The sequence below is a fragment of the Stegodyphus dumicola genome, chromosome 1, assembly GCF_044657685.1.
Source record: "Stegodyphus dumicola isolate Sdum_Otavi_A_Nest chromosome 1, ASM4465768v1".
Lineage (NCBI taxonomy): Eukaryota > Metazoa > Arthropoda > Arachnida > Araneae > Eresidae > Stegodyphus > Stegodyphus dumicola.
The window spans coordinates 253,327,048-253,342,637 of NC_140768.1; the positions used below are offsets into that span (position 1 = coordinate 253,327,048).

A 15,590-nucleotide genomic window follows, 5' to 3' on the forward strand; every position below is an offset into this window, starting at 1 on the left:
ATTACAGTAAACGTAGGACATAACACTTGTTTTGAGGTCGCTGGTTAGACTGTATACTACAGACAACTTTACAACAACAACAATTTTATTTCGTGGACTGTATCATAACTAAAAATCTAAATCGAAAATGATAAATTCCCGACCATACGGGATCGAAACATGTATGCTACGCTAGGAGTTTGAATCTTAACTAACTAAAAATTGCGCAGAAACAATGCGCTGTACATAACTTTGAAGTTGCGCAGAAACAATACGCTGTACATAACTTATATTGCCGCGTAGGAGGCAACATACCGCCCCACGTTGCAATATCTATGATATGCAAACTAAATCTAAGCATACAATTCAATATCAAATGCTAACAATTCAGCTATTCAGTTTTTTTTAAGCATTAACAAAAGACTTAAAGTTAATAGATCATTTACAGAATGAAATAAACAATTCAGAAAATTCCATAAAGTTTGAATATTTTCAAATTTTTTCAATAATTATGGTAAGTATATCAACATTTCAAACAGTAAAAAAAATTCACATTTTTCATCAAAATTACCAAAATATAAGTATAATAAAGAACAATGTATATTTTATTAACAATGAAACTTAATCCTTGAAGTTATCCTCAATAGGCAATAAAAAATTTTTGATATTGGCCTTTTAATTGGACCAAACTTTGTGTTAATGACTGCTACTCGTATCTTACCATCTTTACCAGGAATTGTCTGATCAATTCTTCCTAGTAACCATTTAAATGGAGGTAACTGATCATCTTTAATAATAACCATTGTATTTTTCTTTATATTGTCCTTTGAAAAATACCATTTCTTTCGTTGTTGCAAGTGATTAAGATAGTCAGTTATCCATTGTTTCCATATAATCTGTATCATTTTAGTTAATTTTGGCCATCTTGACAATCTGCTTTCTGACAAGTCTAAAATTTGAGGTTCTACAATTGAGTTTATGGGTCTGCCTATTAAAAAGTGACCTGGCGTCAAGAGTTCGTAATCTGAAGGTTCAGACGATAAAGGAGAAGGAGGTCTCGAATTTAGTATTCCTTTAATTTGATCAATTACGGTTAAAAACTCTTCATAGGTTAATTTAGCATCGGAAATAGTTCTTTAAAGATGAAATTTGAAAGATTTGATTCCGGCCTCCCAAATTCCACCAAAATTGGGGGCACGAGGAGGAATAAATTTCCAAGAGATATTTTCAGATGCCAAATACTTACCCAAAACTTCATCAGGGACAGTAACTAAAGAAGCAAGTTTCTTTAACTCTTTGTGAGCTCCTACAAAATAAGTTGTATTGTCACTAAACAGATATGAGCTTTTACCTCTACGCGAAAAAAAAAATCGTTTTAAACATGCAATAAAGGCTTCTGATGTTAAGTCAAATACTATTTCTAAATGAATCGCTTTTGTAACTAAGCAAACAAAGATTGCTATATAAACTTTATGTAAACTACCTTTCCTTTGATTTCTATATTTGATTAGAAAAGGGCCTGCAAAATCTATCCTTGTGTTATGAAAGGTTAGATTTGGATTTACACGTTCAAGAAGTAAATCGGCCATTAATTGATCTGAAATGATAGGTTTATGACGAAAACAAATTACACATTCATAAACTGTTTTTCTAGCTAAGTCCTTTCCACCAATGGGCCAAAACCTTTCCCTAACAAAATGTAATAATGCTTGAGGACCAGCATGAAAATTTTTCAAATGATAACGAATAAATATTAGCTTGGTAAGCTTATGATTTTTTGGCAATAAAATTTGATGTTTAGAATCATAATTAATTGTGGCATGAGTTAAAGTGACCGCCCACACGTAATATATCTTTTCCATCTAAAAATGGATTTAAAGTTTTTACCTGACTTTTGATTACTCTCTGATCTTGAAGTGATTTAATCTCCTCTGCAAATTCTATTACCTGAACCATTTTTATCAAGTGCATTTCCGCATCTTGATATTCCGTGCTACTAATGGGGCCTGTTTTCTTCACTGGACCTTTCAGATTGGACAGAAACCTGAAAATAAGACTTAAAATTCTAATTAGTTTAACATAATTATTTGTTAATTCAAAAAAGGTATTCCAAAACAAGTTTAAATTGCAGTTCAAATTAACGTCTAAAGGTTTTTTAAGTTCATCCTGATAAGCAGGAGAATCTATGAGAGTCTTGTCAAGTTCAAATAAAGAAACATCACTAAGTTCGTTCCGTTCAGGACCATTCCACTACAAGGAAGATGTCACAAGTTCATGAGGATAAGCACCACGAGAAATCAGATCTGCCGGATTATTTGCTGATGATACGTGCTTCCAGTGTCGCGGTTCTACTAGTCTTTAGATCTTGGAGACTCTATTTGCAACAAAGGTCTTCAAAAGATGAGGAGAAGTCTTCAACCATGACAGTGCTATCGTTGAATCAGTGCACAGAATGATTTCATCTAAATGCATCTTCAATGAGTTGCTAACTTTCGAAATCAGATGAGCCAATAACAAACATGCACAAAGTTCCAATCTTGGAATATATAAAGTTTTCAATGGAGCCACACGAGATTTGCTGGCTAGTAGATGAGATGACGAGCCGTGATCTTCATCGACACAAATTAAGTAGACAACTGCACCATAAGCGGCTTCCGAAGCATCTGCATATCCAATGAGTGAAATCTTGCTTGAATGATTGGAGAGGATGCAACGATTAATTTTTATGTTTTCCACAGTCTTTAAATTTGAAACTATCTGTTGCCATTCGTGAGCAATAGTTGCGATAAGTGGTTCATCCCAACTCAGTTTTTGAACCCATAATTTCTGTAAAAATATCTTGGCTTTGATGATTACCGGACCAATCAGTCCTAAACGACCATAAAGTCTGGCAATTGTCGATAAAATGTCTCTTTTAGTATATGATGATTTCTCCTCGATTGAGACTTTAAAGCTGAATTCATCTTTCTGAGAATTCCATGTAATACCTAAAGCTTTAACCACATTATCACTTTTGAAGGAGAATGAAAGCTCAGAGCTTATAGAAGGGCTATCCAACAGTTCAGGAGAATTAGAGTTCATTTGTGCAAAGTCATTCCACAACTATGAAAAAGCTGTATAAGCTGATTTTTCAATTCCCTTGCTGAGTCTAAGTTTGATGAACCAGAGATGACATCATCAACATAACAGTCTGACAAGACAGCTTTGCCAGCTTCAGGATATTTATGCATTTTGTCATATGCAACTTGCTTTATGCATCTAATGGCTAAAAATGGAGCACTTTTAGTACCATAAGTCACCGTTTTGAGTCTATATGTCACAGGTGAGTCGCTAAGGTTTCTCTTCCATAAGATTCGAAGTAAGTCTCTTTGGGATTCATCAACTAAAATTTGCCGGTACATTTTTTGTATGTCCGCAATAACTGCAACTTGATGTTTTCTAAATCTCACAAGAATATCAAAAGTATCTTCTTGGACTGCTCCTGCTAAAAGTAAATCATTCAAACTTAATCCATTTGAGCTTGGGACACTAGCATTAAACACAACTCTTAATTTTGTACTTGACTTCTCTGGTCTATATACTCCATGATGGAGGAGGTAATATTCAAGTTCCGGTTTTGAATTATCATCAACCCTTTCCATATGGTCCAAATTTTCATATTCTGTCATGAAATCTTGATATAAATGTTGCAATGTAGCATTTTTGCTAAGACGTTTAACTAATTGATTGAGTCTAATGTTGGGTAAGTGCTTTGAATCTCCTAATTGGTCGTCTTTCACAGGCATTTTTACGATAAATCTGCCATCTTCATTTCGTCTGTAAGTGTCTTTGAAATGTTGTTCACAGAATTATTCTTCTTGGCTAAGAATTGGCTTTTCTTCACCAATATTCTCCACTAACCAAAATTTTTATTCTAATCTATCAATATTATCAACATAATTTCAACATCTATCAATATTATCAACATATATTATCAACATATCAATATCATAAGTCCACAATAATTCTGACTATTTTCAAAGGATGTTTTCAAAGAACCAGTAGCTATATAACCAAACACAGAATTTCTGAAAACGAGTGATTTTGTCGAAGATTTAAATTGGCCATTAATAAAAATGTCATAAAATATTTCTGCTCCTAAAAGCAGATCTATACTAGATGGAGTTGCAAATTCTGTATCAGCCAAACTTGATGTATCAGGAATATCTATATTTTCAATATTTAATTTTGTAGAAGGTACTAAACCTGTGATTTTATTTACAACTAAAAAATTTAATGAAGCAGAGAACGAATTATTTCCGTTAAAAATAGAAGCAAAAGTACGAGATTTAATGTTTGAAATTTGCCCATTTAAACTAGAAACGGGAATATTTATTCTTTCCTTTTTTAAATTTGCACGCTCACAGAATTCATCTGTAACAAAATTTGACATCGAGCCTGAGTCAAGAATTGCACTTGCTCTAACGAATTGGCAATAAATATTTCTAACCCAAACAATCGCAGTTGAAAGGAGAACAGTTTTATTTTTCGAAAAAAGACACGCCGATAAGGCTTTTTCTGTTGATTTATTGCTATTCAAAACAGCCTCATTTTTGCAGTTCTCCGGGGAGGGCGTAGTTTCACTTTGATTTCACCCACTTGTTGCAGACGACATGGATCCGTCATTCCGATGAAGAAGTGAATTATGTTTTAATTTGCAAACCGAGCAAAAGTGTCTAGACTGACAGGAAGCTACTTTATGATTCGATTGTAAACAATTAATACACAAAGAAAGCTTTTCAATCATTTCGTATCGTTCCATTGGATTTAATGCTAGAAATGTTTCACATTTAAAAATTGCGTGATTATCTTTGCAAACCGGGGACACATAAATTTATTATTATTATTCGTTTTTGTCACTAACGATCGAACCTTATTTGGAAGAATGTTTTGTTTTGTTTTTGCAAATACAGTTTTGTTTTGCATATTTTGTAACATCTGGCATCGCTTTTGAAGAGATGTCATGAAAGAATCCCATTCACATAAATCATTACTATTTAATGACATTCCAAATTGCTTACGCGATTCTTTATCTATTTTATTGAGAATAATATTAATCAGCAAAGCTTCGCTTAATTTATCCATATTTAATTCCATAACTTTTAATGCTCTTAAATGTTTCTGAACTTTATCAATTAATGAGCGTAAATCTTTAGGATTTTCATGAACTATTTTTTCAATAAGAAGTAATTCATTGATATGAGAATTTACAACCAGTCTCTTATTATCATATCTTTCTTCAAGTGCCTTAAATAAGGAAGAAAATGTATCATCTATTGTTTGTATCTGCTTTGCATCACCAATTAAACAAGATTGTAGATAAAACAATTTCTGAGAATCTGTTAATTGTCTATTAGATGAAATTAAAGCTACAAATTGGTTTTTAAATAAATTCCAGTCTTCGAAATTGCCAGAAAATTTAGGTAATGTTATTTCAGGCAATTTATAATTCAATGAATTACTTCTTGTTTCTAGGATACTATTATTTGCATACTCATTATTTGCATTCTTACTACATAATGAAGTATAAAGACATTTCAGGCTTACCTGAACATTGGTAATATCCATCTCGATTTCTTCAAAAGTAGCTTCGATGTCTGATATTTCTTCATCTTTGCACACTTTGTAATAATCCAAGCGAAGTTCATCAATTTGTTTATTTAACTTGTGCACTTTTTCTTGCAATACTTCTATTTGTTCAAAACCAAAATCATCACTTTTTCCACTGACAGACGACTTTAATTTCGTTATTTGTGATTTAATTCCACCACGTTTTCTGTTCAACGTAGTTATGTCTTCATTAGCCATTTTTTATTCTAATTAGCTCGGGCTCGACGTTGACCAATGTTTTGAGGTCGCTGGTTAGACTGTATACTACAGACAACTTTACAACAACAACAACAATTTTATTTCGTGGACTGTATCATAACTAAAAATCTAAATCGAAAATGATAAATTCCCGACCATAGGGGATCGAAACATGTATGCTACGCTAGGAGTTCGAATCTTAACTCACTAAAAATTGCGCAGAAACAATGCGCTGTACATAACTTATATTGCCGCGTAGAAGGCAACAGCACTAACAGCGTATAGGACATAGCGCAACATACTGTTACAACATACTTCAATACATAGGACATAGCATTGTAAGGATCTTAAGTTTTAACGTTTATTTTATTTTAAATCTTTACTATCACTTCTTATTTTCTACTTCCGGCCAGAATTAAAAGCTTTAACTTATTTATGCAAATTTGTCTTGCGAACGCCAAGTACTTAAGTTGTGGCTTTTTGCCAAGCAAGAGAGAGAGGAAGGAGTTAGTAGAAGCAGGCCGCTTGCCTTAGCAGTTTTACTCGGTTGCTGGTTGCCCTCAAGGCCAGAGTTTTAATCCTCTTGATAATTTTAAACGTATCGTAGTGTTAACAGTTCTCTGTACTACATACGGCCTTTCTGTTAATATACGGCCAATCTTCAAGTAGCCACTTGTTTATTAATCCAAAGTTAAGTCTAGTTAGAGTTTAGTTAATATTTTTATATTCTTACGTTCAGACCACAAGTGGTTGGTCTCTGTATTCCGAAGTCCGGAAATCATTGTAAAGAGAGAAAAATAAACGGTTTCGTATACCCTTCCTGTGTGTTTTGTCTACTTCCCACATTTATTGAACATAGCTTTAGTAAGCTCCCTGTTCCGAGTCAGGTCATGTAATGTTCCCGAAGCAAGTAAGGAGGAACACCGAACCTGATAGCATTATCATACTATTACAGATTATTTACAATGCAAGAAGTTATGTTCATTATAGATGCACAATTTACAAACATATAAGAATAAAGAAACTGAGCTCACTGAGCGAGTAACAGAGTGGATGTATATGTATATATACTTATATACTTTTGGTGCGCCGGTTGCAACCAAAATGGGAGGTGCATATTTACATGTTATAGCAGTCCTATATGCAAAATTTTAACATACTGAGGCTACTCGTTTTTGAGTTAGGCGAGGTACGTACGTACAGACGCCGCGAAAAAATCTCTTCAGAATTCATTTTAAATCAGTTTTATAATTTTGGGGAGGGAAAGTGTCCTTTATACTTTCCTTATGTGCAGGTGTCACGCAAAACCATTGTTAAATTGCATTCGATATTGGTCAAAATGGATATTTTTTTCGAAATACGAGACTCGAAGATTTTCGTAATTACAATGCTTCCTTTTTACTTCGTACAAGGTAGTAAAAATACAGGAACACAAGCATTTAATAAATAGATATACCGTAACGAACGTAATATGGCGGATTTAATGCTGCTGTAATAAGCTCATTGGTTTCAAAACTTATCGTTTGCAATCTGAATTAAGAAAACTCCGATTGCTTCTTTTTCAAAGCATGCTTAAGTCCTCTGCTCCTCTTTTCATCTTCCCACATCAAAACTTTTTCTGAAATGCATTTAAAAATGCTCTAATCATAGCTTCAAATATGTGTCAGCGTGTGATCAGTTAGACAAGATGTTATGTGATAAATCAACAATCAGTTCAACGATGAATATTATGCAAAGAACTAAAGGAAACTTAAGAGTCTCTTGGACCTTCCAATTGTTAGTTGCTGGACGTTATATCCGTTTACACCACGAGAATTAAAGCTACAAAAATCAGCATAATTTTCATAAACTTACAGAACTAGTTTCGAAGATTTAAATATCGAAACGTTTTCTTCAGCAGCAGAATTGCAAGATGTTCCTTCCCACTTCTGCTGCTGAAGAAGGTTTTACATTCAAACCTTCGAAACTAGCCCCTCAAATTTCTGAATATTATGCTGATTCTTGTTGCTTTAACTCTCCAATAATCGTTACTCGGTGTGTTATTTTAACTCAAATTTGAGTTTCATGTATTTTTAATAAAAAATATCATGTAACCAGAACTCTCACAATCTAAAAGCGTAACTAAACTGATGTTCAAGAAATATTTAGCTGCTCAATCCTTTTTAAAATAATTACGTAAGTATGATTTTGCTTATTGCGACAAATAAATCAACATCATATTTGTAATTTTTATCCTTGAGCGATTCTGATGATTATTCGTATTCATTTCTTTTTAAACCCTCTGTTTGTCAAGGTTATTCAAGAAAAGAAAAAGAAGCTTTTGTGTGGAGGCGTTGACACTGAGAAACGAAAACGAAAAGCATTAATGGATTTATTACTAGAACATCACTTGGAAACAAAGGATCTCAGTGAAGAAGATATCAGAGAAGAGGTCGACACATTTGCTTTTGAGGTAAAATGATATTATAAGTAGTTAAAACGGCAGTCTAAACTACTCCGTATCCTCATAAAAGAACTGATAAGGGTGAGGTATCCAATGGACATCCAAGCTTCATCACTCACTACTTTTTCTACTCGTCGCCTATTGCTTTTGCAGTCTGTGCGATTTCCTTGGCTTCATTTTCAGTCGATGATACTTTAAAACTGTTGACAACTTCTGGCCAAAGAACTGTTGCCAGCAAGCATTTATCTGACGAATTCAGTTGTTCCCATGCGAGTTTATTTATATGCAATGCCTTATGTTGAATTAATTCCAAAATGCCGTTAGTGTGTCGTGTTTTCCCTTATCTTGTGCTTTCGCTGCAGAGACATAAAAATGCCTTATACAATAGACTTTGAATCTTTTTATGATTCCTTGATCCATTGATTGGATTAAAGATGTGGTGTTCGGTAGAAGGAATAGAAACCTCTACGTCTGGGTGCATTGTTGTGAGGGCTTCAACACCATGTCCTGAAGCATTATTAAAAATTAGGAGAATTTTAAAGCGCAGGTTTTGCTGTTCTAAGAATGTTTGACTTATTTAATGAATAAATTTACAAACCAGTCTTTAAAGAGGACTATCGCAACACGGTCGACGCTTTACTGCGTGCCGTGTATAACTGAAATTCTCGAGTTGGAAAATTAAACGGGGACAATTAAAATAACAAGTATACGCAAAATCGTGCTACCGCGGGTGTCTTTCTGTTCCCGCGGTTGTCAAAAACGTTCCTGTTTCCAGAAATCATCAATCTTTATTACCCCCTTTCGCAAAAGGGTTACATAGTAGGAGGCCGACTGGGCGTTGCCCTCTCCCGAATATAGGAAAGCAAAAAATTTTAGATTTAAAAAAAGAATTTTTAAAAGAAATAATCGAAAAATATTTACGATCTCAGACGTTTGCATGGATGCAGTTAGTACTGTATTTAAAAGGGAGAGAGAGATATTCAAGCTCTGCGAGGATTTTGTCAATGAACTAAAAGATTAAATTTCCTAAAATAAAAATAATATTCTTCCGAAATTCTGCATAAAGGCGAATTTTAATAAAATCATTCAGAATAAATATTCGTTACGAAAAGAAAAGTGCATTAAAAGAAACTGCACCTCGAATATCATCCCAGTTTCTGATAAATCTTGACAACATCTGAACCACGACTGAATGAACTCGCTTTACTTGTATTCATCGGAATATCCAAATACATAAATAGAAATCATTCATAAAGTTATCAACCGTCAAAGATAAATTTGTTAGTTTCAAAGATTTAATTCAAAAGTTCCAGAAGTATGACGCACAGTTCAGCAGTGATTGTATATATTTGTCATAATAATTTGAAATAACTAATAATTTGAAATAACTAATTATTGACAGTAAATATAAGCAGTTATAGATTATATTTTAAATAATTCAGTTTTATGTATATAATGAAATTGCTAATTAGTATCAACTTATTTAATATTATTTCGTTTTAAAATGCTCTTTTTCTAAGTCTCGTACTCATCTAGCTTCTTTTTTAAGAGAAAACTGTACTTTGTGAGTCACTAGCAATTCCAACTCTAAACGCGGTTCGCAATTAAATTAAATTTCTTCCTATGGTCGCAATATAAAAACACTGGTTCAACAATTGCAACGGAATTCAATTAGAGTCAACTTCTTTAAGGCAACTATCAAGTGACTGGTTTATTGTGATGGTGGATATTTTAAAAGATTAAGGTAAGATGTAAAAATAACAGCTAATATTGTAACAGAATTACAAATAGAATGAAACTAAAGATTTCGAGAGAAGCCTAAACTAAAACACGACGTCAAGATGAAGACTAACTTATTCACAAAGAAACTGTCCAGCTCTTCTTAATGACTTATCATCACATCCCCCGAGGAGCTATGGGAGAGAAACTGTACTCTCCGATTTCGCGGGAACAGGAAGAATTTGGAAAAACGCGCAAAGAGGAATCGCGGAAACAGAACTTTATTATATCACAAATTGATGTTACTGAGAAAGCAAAATGTGCACCTCTGTATCTGTCACTAACCAAAACGTTCCAAAATCTTTACACAGCAGTTAGATAGCAGGTAGCACAGAATAATGCGAAATGCCAAAATATAAGTTGCAAGTTACGATTAGATTGGATTATTTATTTTAATTTAGGTCAAGCATACGAAGTCTATCTGACTAGGTATACCAATTTGGACTGAGAAACCACTGGGAGATAGAATCCGAGGATCTCCATCTATTAATCTCTCGAGACATGAAAGTGAAGAGAACTAGTTGCCATCCTATGTCAAAACCCTGGTTGCATGCATATGCCTTATTTGTGGTGCAGTACTCATAATTATTTAAAGCTGCTAGAATACAATTATATGTTATTATACGGTACATGATAGTGGAAAAGCATACATTTATAATATGCTAAAAACTGTCAGGATTGTGAGGAAAAATCATACCACAACTTCCATTTTCTCAAGACATTGCTTTATTGTTCGAACGCCTTTTACAGGAAGAAAAAGGAAAATATAGAGATTATTCATCAAAACACGGCAAAATTGTCAGATGCAGGCAAGAGAATTCCAACAAACAGAACTTAAAAGATGTTAGTAATCTGAAATATCTAATGATGGATGCTGCGTAATGCAGGAAAACTTCTTCCTGAAATTCAAAGATGAACTTTTTCATTAAAATTCAAAAGAATGTCATCACACTCAGAATACATTTGCAACGATTGTTGATTAAAGGTATTCTTTCTCCTTCGAGAATTTCCAAGACTTCCGTAGAACATCTGGCCGAAGGCACTATGCTCCATTCCAGGATATTTTCAGCACATTCAATACAACCGAAGCTGTTGATCTTCTAGAATATCGACGGGCTATAACAGTCAGTTATCTGGGATTATCAATACCGAGGAACATTCAAGGCAGAAAATTAGGTGCGCAGCAGAGAAATCCGGACTTCTTGCAAATGCAAACTGATCACGTGATTGTCAAAAACCTTGATGGACGTCAGCGTTGTTGTCAATTGAAAAATTGTGCTAGGAAACTGACAACTATTTGTAAAAAATGCAATATTGGCTTATGTTCAAGTTGTTTTTTACCATTCTATTCAAAAGAAAGTGCGTGAAAGAAACTGGTTTTGACCATCGTCCTATAAATAGGACAACCTGTAACCATAAAGAAAATAAAAGTCTCGTAAGTTTTTCAATTTATTATCTTTTCTTACCTATTTATAAGACAAAATTAGAAATTTCAAACAAAAATTTCAATTTCTTCAATCATTGGTAAAATATGGGTTCAAATACAGTCTGTGTAAAAGATTAAATTAAATGTTCCAGAATATCAAGGAGGGCAGATGCACAGATATATAAGAATAATGTTAAATTTATGAATGCTTACGCCATATTTAACGATATGTTAATTGCATATTATGTTCCGTAAAATATTTTAATAGTAAAACTGTTCAGCACGTCATTTGCTAAATCAAATCCTCATAATTAACAGAATAGGGTAAATTTCATAGCTAGTATTGAATGCTTGGAAAGAAAAATATGAAAATGCATGAAAGTCGTAATTTTTCGAAAGTGCAAAAACAAGCGTTTATTTGTAGCAGATCTGATGATGGATGGTCGGTTATCTAGTTAAAAGAATTAAATAACATTATAAAATTAAGGGCTTAATTTCTGAAATTAAAAGTGCTACAGCGTTAACAGAGAACTATCAGGTACAGCAAATAAAATAACTAAAAATAAATCATGAATATTTAAAATTTAATAAGACACAAATATAAAATAATAATAATTAGTCGATTAATAAATGCAATATGGTATAAAAATTTAATGAAATTTTAGGAAATAAAATATGTTTATATGAAGGATAAAGGAAGAGTATATAATTTGAACAGCATTTCATTAAAAACTACACTTTTTATTTCAAACAGTTTAGGAAAATGTGATCAAAATCTTTCTCATTTGGGCTGCATTGTTGCTGCAGCTGAAATTACGATTTCTTGTTAAAACTGCAAAGAACCAGGACCAGGCTCCAGAACAAAAGCCCTAGTTAATTTATCATTCGGAAGTATGAGAACAGCTGCTAATTACATATAATAATACATTTCCATACTAATGAAATAAGAATATTTGAAACTAATAATTATTTGTGTAATATTAGTTACATTTTACATGCATTACTTTCAGGTCAGAGATTCGCTGTTATGGAAGAGAAGACCGTGGTCTGTCATATTTTAAGAAATTACACACTGGAGTCATTGGATCCAAGGGATGCCATTCCACCAGCACCAGAGCTTATTTTGCGGTCATCAAAACCAATTAGAATAAAATTTAGTTCCAGATATCCAAAAGAAATTTGAAGTAAAGAAGTCAGAAAAATATGGTACTGGCAACAACTTAAGAATCAAACAAGCTATTGTGCATTAACACAGTTCAATTGATTAAAATAGCAAGAAAATTTGTCCTAAAAAAGAGAACTTCTATTTAAAAATTACATAAAATTTATAGAGAATTTTGAACTGTACTTGAAATTTATATTTATTTCTATTCAGACGCATCTGAAATATTTCTTCTAATTCGGATGTAGTGTAAAAAAAAAAACTGAAAAGGTTTTAGAAATGAACGCTTACAATTGTAAAATTTTATTTTATGTATCTTATTTTATTTTGTGTATTTTATTTTATGTATCAGTTAAGTTTCATAAAGTCATATCAAGTTTGAAAGTTAATTGTAAAAAACTTTTAAAAAACTGTGATATGTACATAGTGTAATTATCTTATAATTTCATATATATATTCTTTTCAATATACATAGTCAAAGTAATTAATATTTCTTGACATATATAGAATAAATTTTAGCTTTCTAATAAATATAAATCAATACTCAACTATATATTTTCTGAAATTTTCCTTCAAATTTCATATTAATAGTATTTTTCCTTAGAACTGTCTTGAACTAAATGGAAATATATTTTTAGGAATGTGTTGAATAAAATGAAAGTTTCACTGAACTTTTTTTCTTGCACATGAAAGGATAGATTTAGAAAATGAAGAAAAATTTCTATAAACACTCATTACCTTACTCTTCTTAAATATTGATAAGTTATCATAAGAATATTCTTTTTTACCGTATAATGTTTGCAGAGAATGATATCTGTCTCAGGTTTCATAATAATGTATTACAATATTTTACATTTCATTGATATATATTTAAAGTTTTGTTTTTTCTAATGAGTGGGATTTTCTTAGTATGCATGCGAGTCTTGGATATTTAATTGTATTTTCATCCAATAATGTTTGTGACTAATCTAACAACATGCAGCATAAATTTGCTTGCCTTTTAAAATTCCTAACTGAAAGTTAATTAGAATTAGTTGAATCAGTATTAAATGTATCTAAAGTGCTGATTACTGATTGTACTACAAAATGATTCATGACTTTTATGTGTGTACTGTTAAGGCTAGATAAAGTGAACTGATTTTTCCCACTGGTAGTAAATCTGCAGCCAATAAAAATATCTTAAAACTCATTTTTAGGTAAATAAGCACATATTTTAAATTGTTGGGAATTCTGGGTAAATAACTTAAATTCGGTAAAGGTTCTATCCTCGTTTGTGTAAAACGGTACATTTTCTATAGTGGCTTATTTCGCATTTAGTTCTTAGTAGTATTATGTTTAGAAAATAGTTTTAAGTTAGGTATTTTGTACTGAAGCAAAAATTGCAGGAACATTTGAATGATTCCGATAGTCTTTGGAGTCTTTGCCTGGGAAAAAAGTAATAAATATTTAGCAACATTAATTAAATTACAATTCTCGAAAATGCGTAGAAAGTTCTTATAATGCAAAATTATACGTACAAATATAAGAAAATGGAACAAGTATGTGGGTGTAATTTTGTATTTAGAAGTGGTTATTCCTCATTAAATGGGTTGTAAGGATTATGTTAATTTTATTAACAGTTAAATTTTGAGTTAAACTTCTTTCCTGTCAGATTCTTAACTTCAGCTTACTACTTCCGGCCAGAATGTAATTTTAGAATCATGTATGAATACATAATGAGGAAGAGCAGTATTTAACCGCGAAGTTCTTTGGTCTTAGCGAGAGAGTTACCAGAATTGATAAAATGCGTAGTTTACCTTTTAGAAATCTATTGGGATGCTTATCTTTTGTAGGTATTAGGAGCAGGCCTGATATTGCATACGCGGTAGATATCTTATCAGAATTTCAGGAAAATCCTGGAATTAGACCCTGGGAAGTCTTGTTGAAATTGCTTGCTTATCTCAATAGTAAAAAATCATACAAGTTAAACTTATCGAGGATTAAACATCTGAATCTCTACTGTTGATTCAGCTGCTTGATTATGCAAGTAATAGGCATGATCGTGTGTCCATGGGTGGATTCATATTACACTTTTGGATAAAGTACCGGTAATTTGGAAAACTTATAAACAAAAAGGGATAAGTTTTTTTACCATGGAGGCAGAGTATGTTGCCTTTTCGGAAGCAGCAAATGAATTGATGTGAACGAAAAATGTCTTGAAAACGAAGTTCAGTTTGAAAGAGTGTAAACTATTTTGCGATAACAAATTGCTATTGACTTTTGTGCAGCACCAACAGAAAAAATTCAGACTAAGTACATTGACGTACGATATCATTTCACTAGGAGATTGGTGAGTGATGTAGTCTTTGATGTCCGAATTCATCTCCAAAACAATGCGGACTTATTAACGGAAGTAGTTACTGCTATGGATTTGAAACAATTTGGTTTAGCTGTTTACGTTATTCAAGAAGAATATGTATTGTATCCATGTAATAAAACTTAAATGTGACTTTTTTAGGGGAGGGGGATAGTTTTACGTAAGTTAAGTTGACTTTGCATGAGGAAAAGGGGCCATTGTTGACTTAATGTTTTGTGTTTTCTTTTTTTCGCCCTCATGCAAATTTGATCGGAAACCAGTCGGAGGTAAACTAAGGTAGTTGCCGCTGATTGGCCGATGACTCTTGTCAAGAGGATGTTTATTACAGAGTTAGTGAGCTCTGGGGCTCGTTCAGTCTTTTTCTCTTGCTTTGGTTTTATATGAAGGTTATTGTTGGAAGCTTAGTTCTTTTTAGTTGTAAGTAAAATAAATGTTAGTTTTGTTTTAGTTATGCTCCGCTATGTTATTTCTGAATAGCAAAGTATATTTTCCAATAACCTGAAAAATCACCCACACCATTAGTTCTAATATGATGGAGCGCCTGCTCACTGTTCGTAGGCATTTGAACAGGTCTTTCCCGCATCAACGGATTGTAAGT

The 15,590-nt window shown here is 32.6% G+C and overlaps 1 protein-coding gene across 1 annotated transcript in view; it reads left to right on the forward strand.

Annotated features, from left to right (window-relative positions):
• Positions 1–13,124, forward strand: part of LOC118196120 (cytochrome P450 4V2-like) — a 59,571-nt gene extending 46,447 nt beyond the window's left edge. The window contains exons 5-6 of the mRNA XM_085810242.1: positions 8,120–8,278; positions 12,485–13,124. Of these exons, the coding sequence (XP_085666368.1) occupies positions 8,120–8,278; positions 12,485–12,535 (210 nt within the window). The 3' untranslated portion in view covers positions 12,536–13,124. The remainder of the gene's footprint in view (positions 1–8,119; positions 8,279–12,484) is intronic.
• The last annotated feature ends 2,466 nt before the right edge of the window (positions 13,125–15,590 follow it).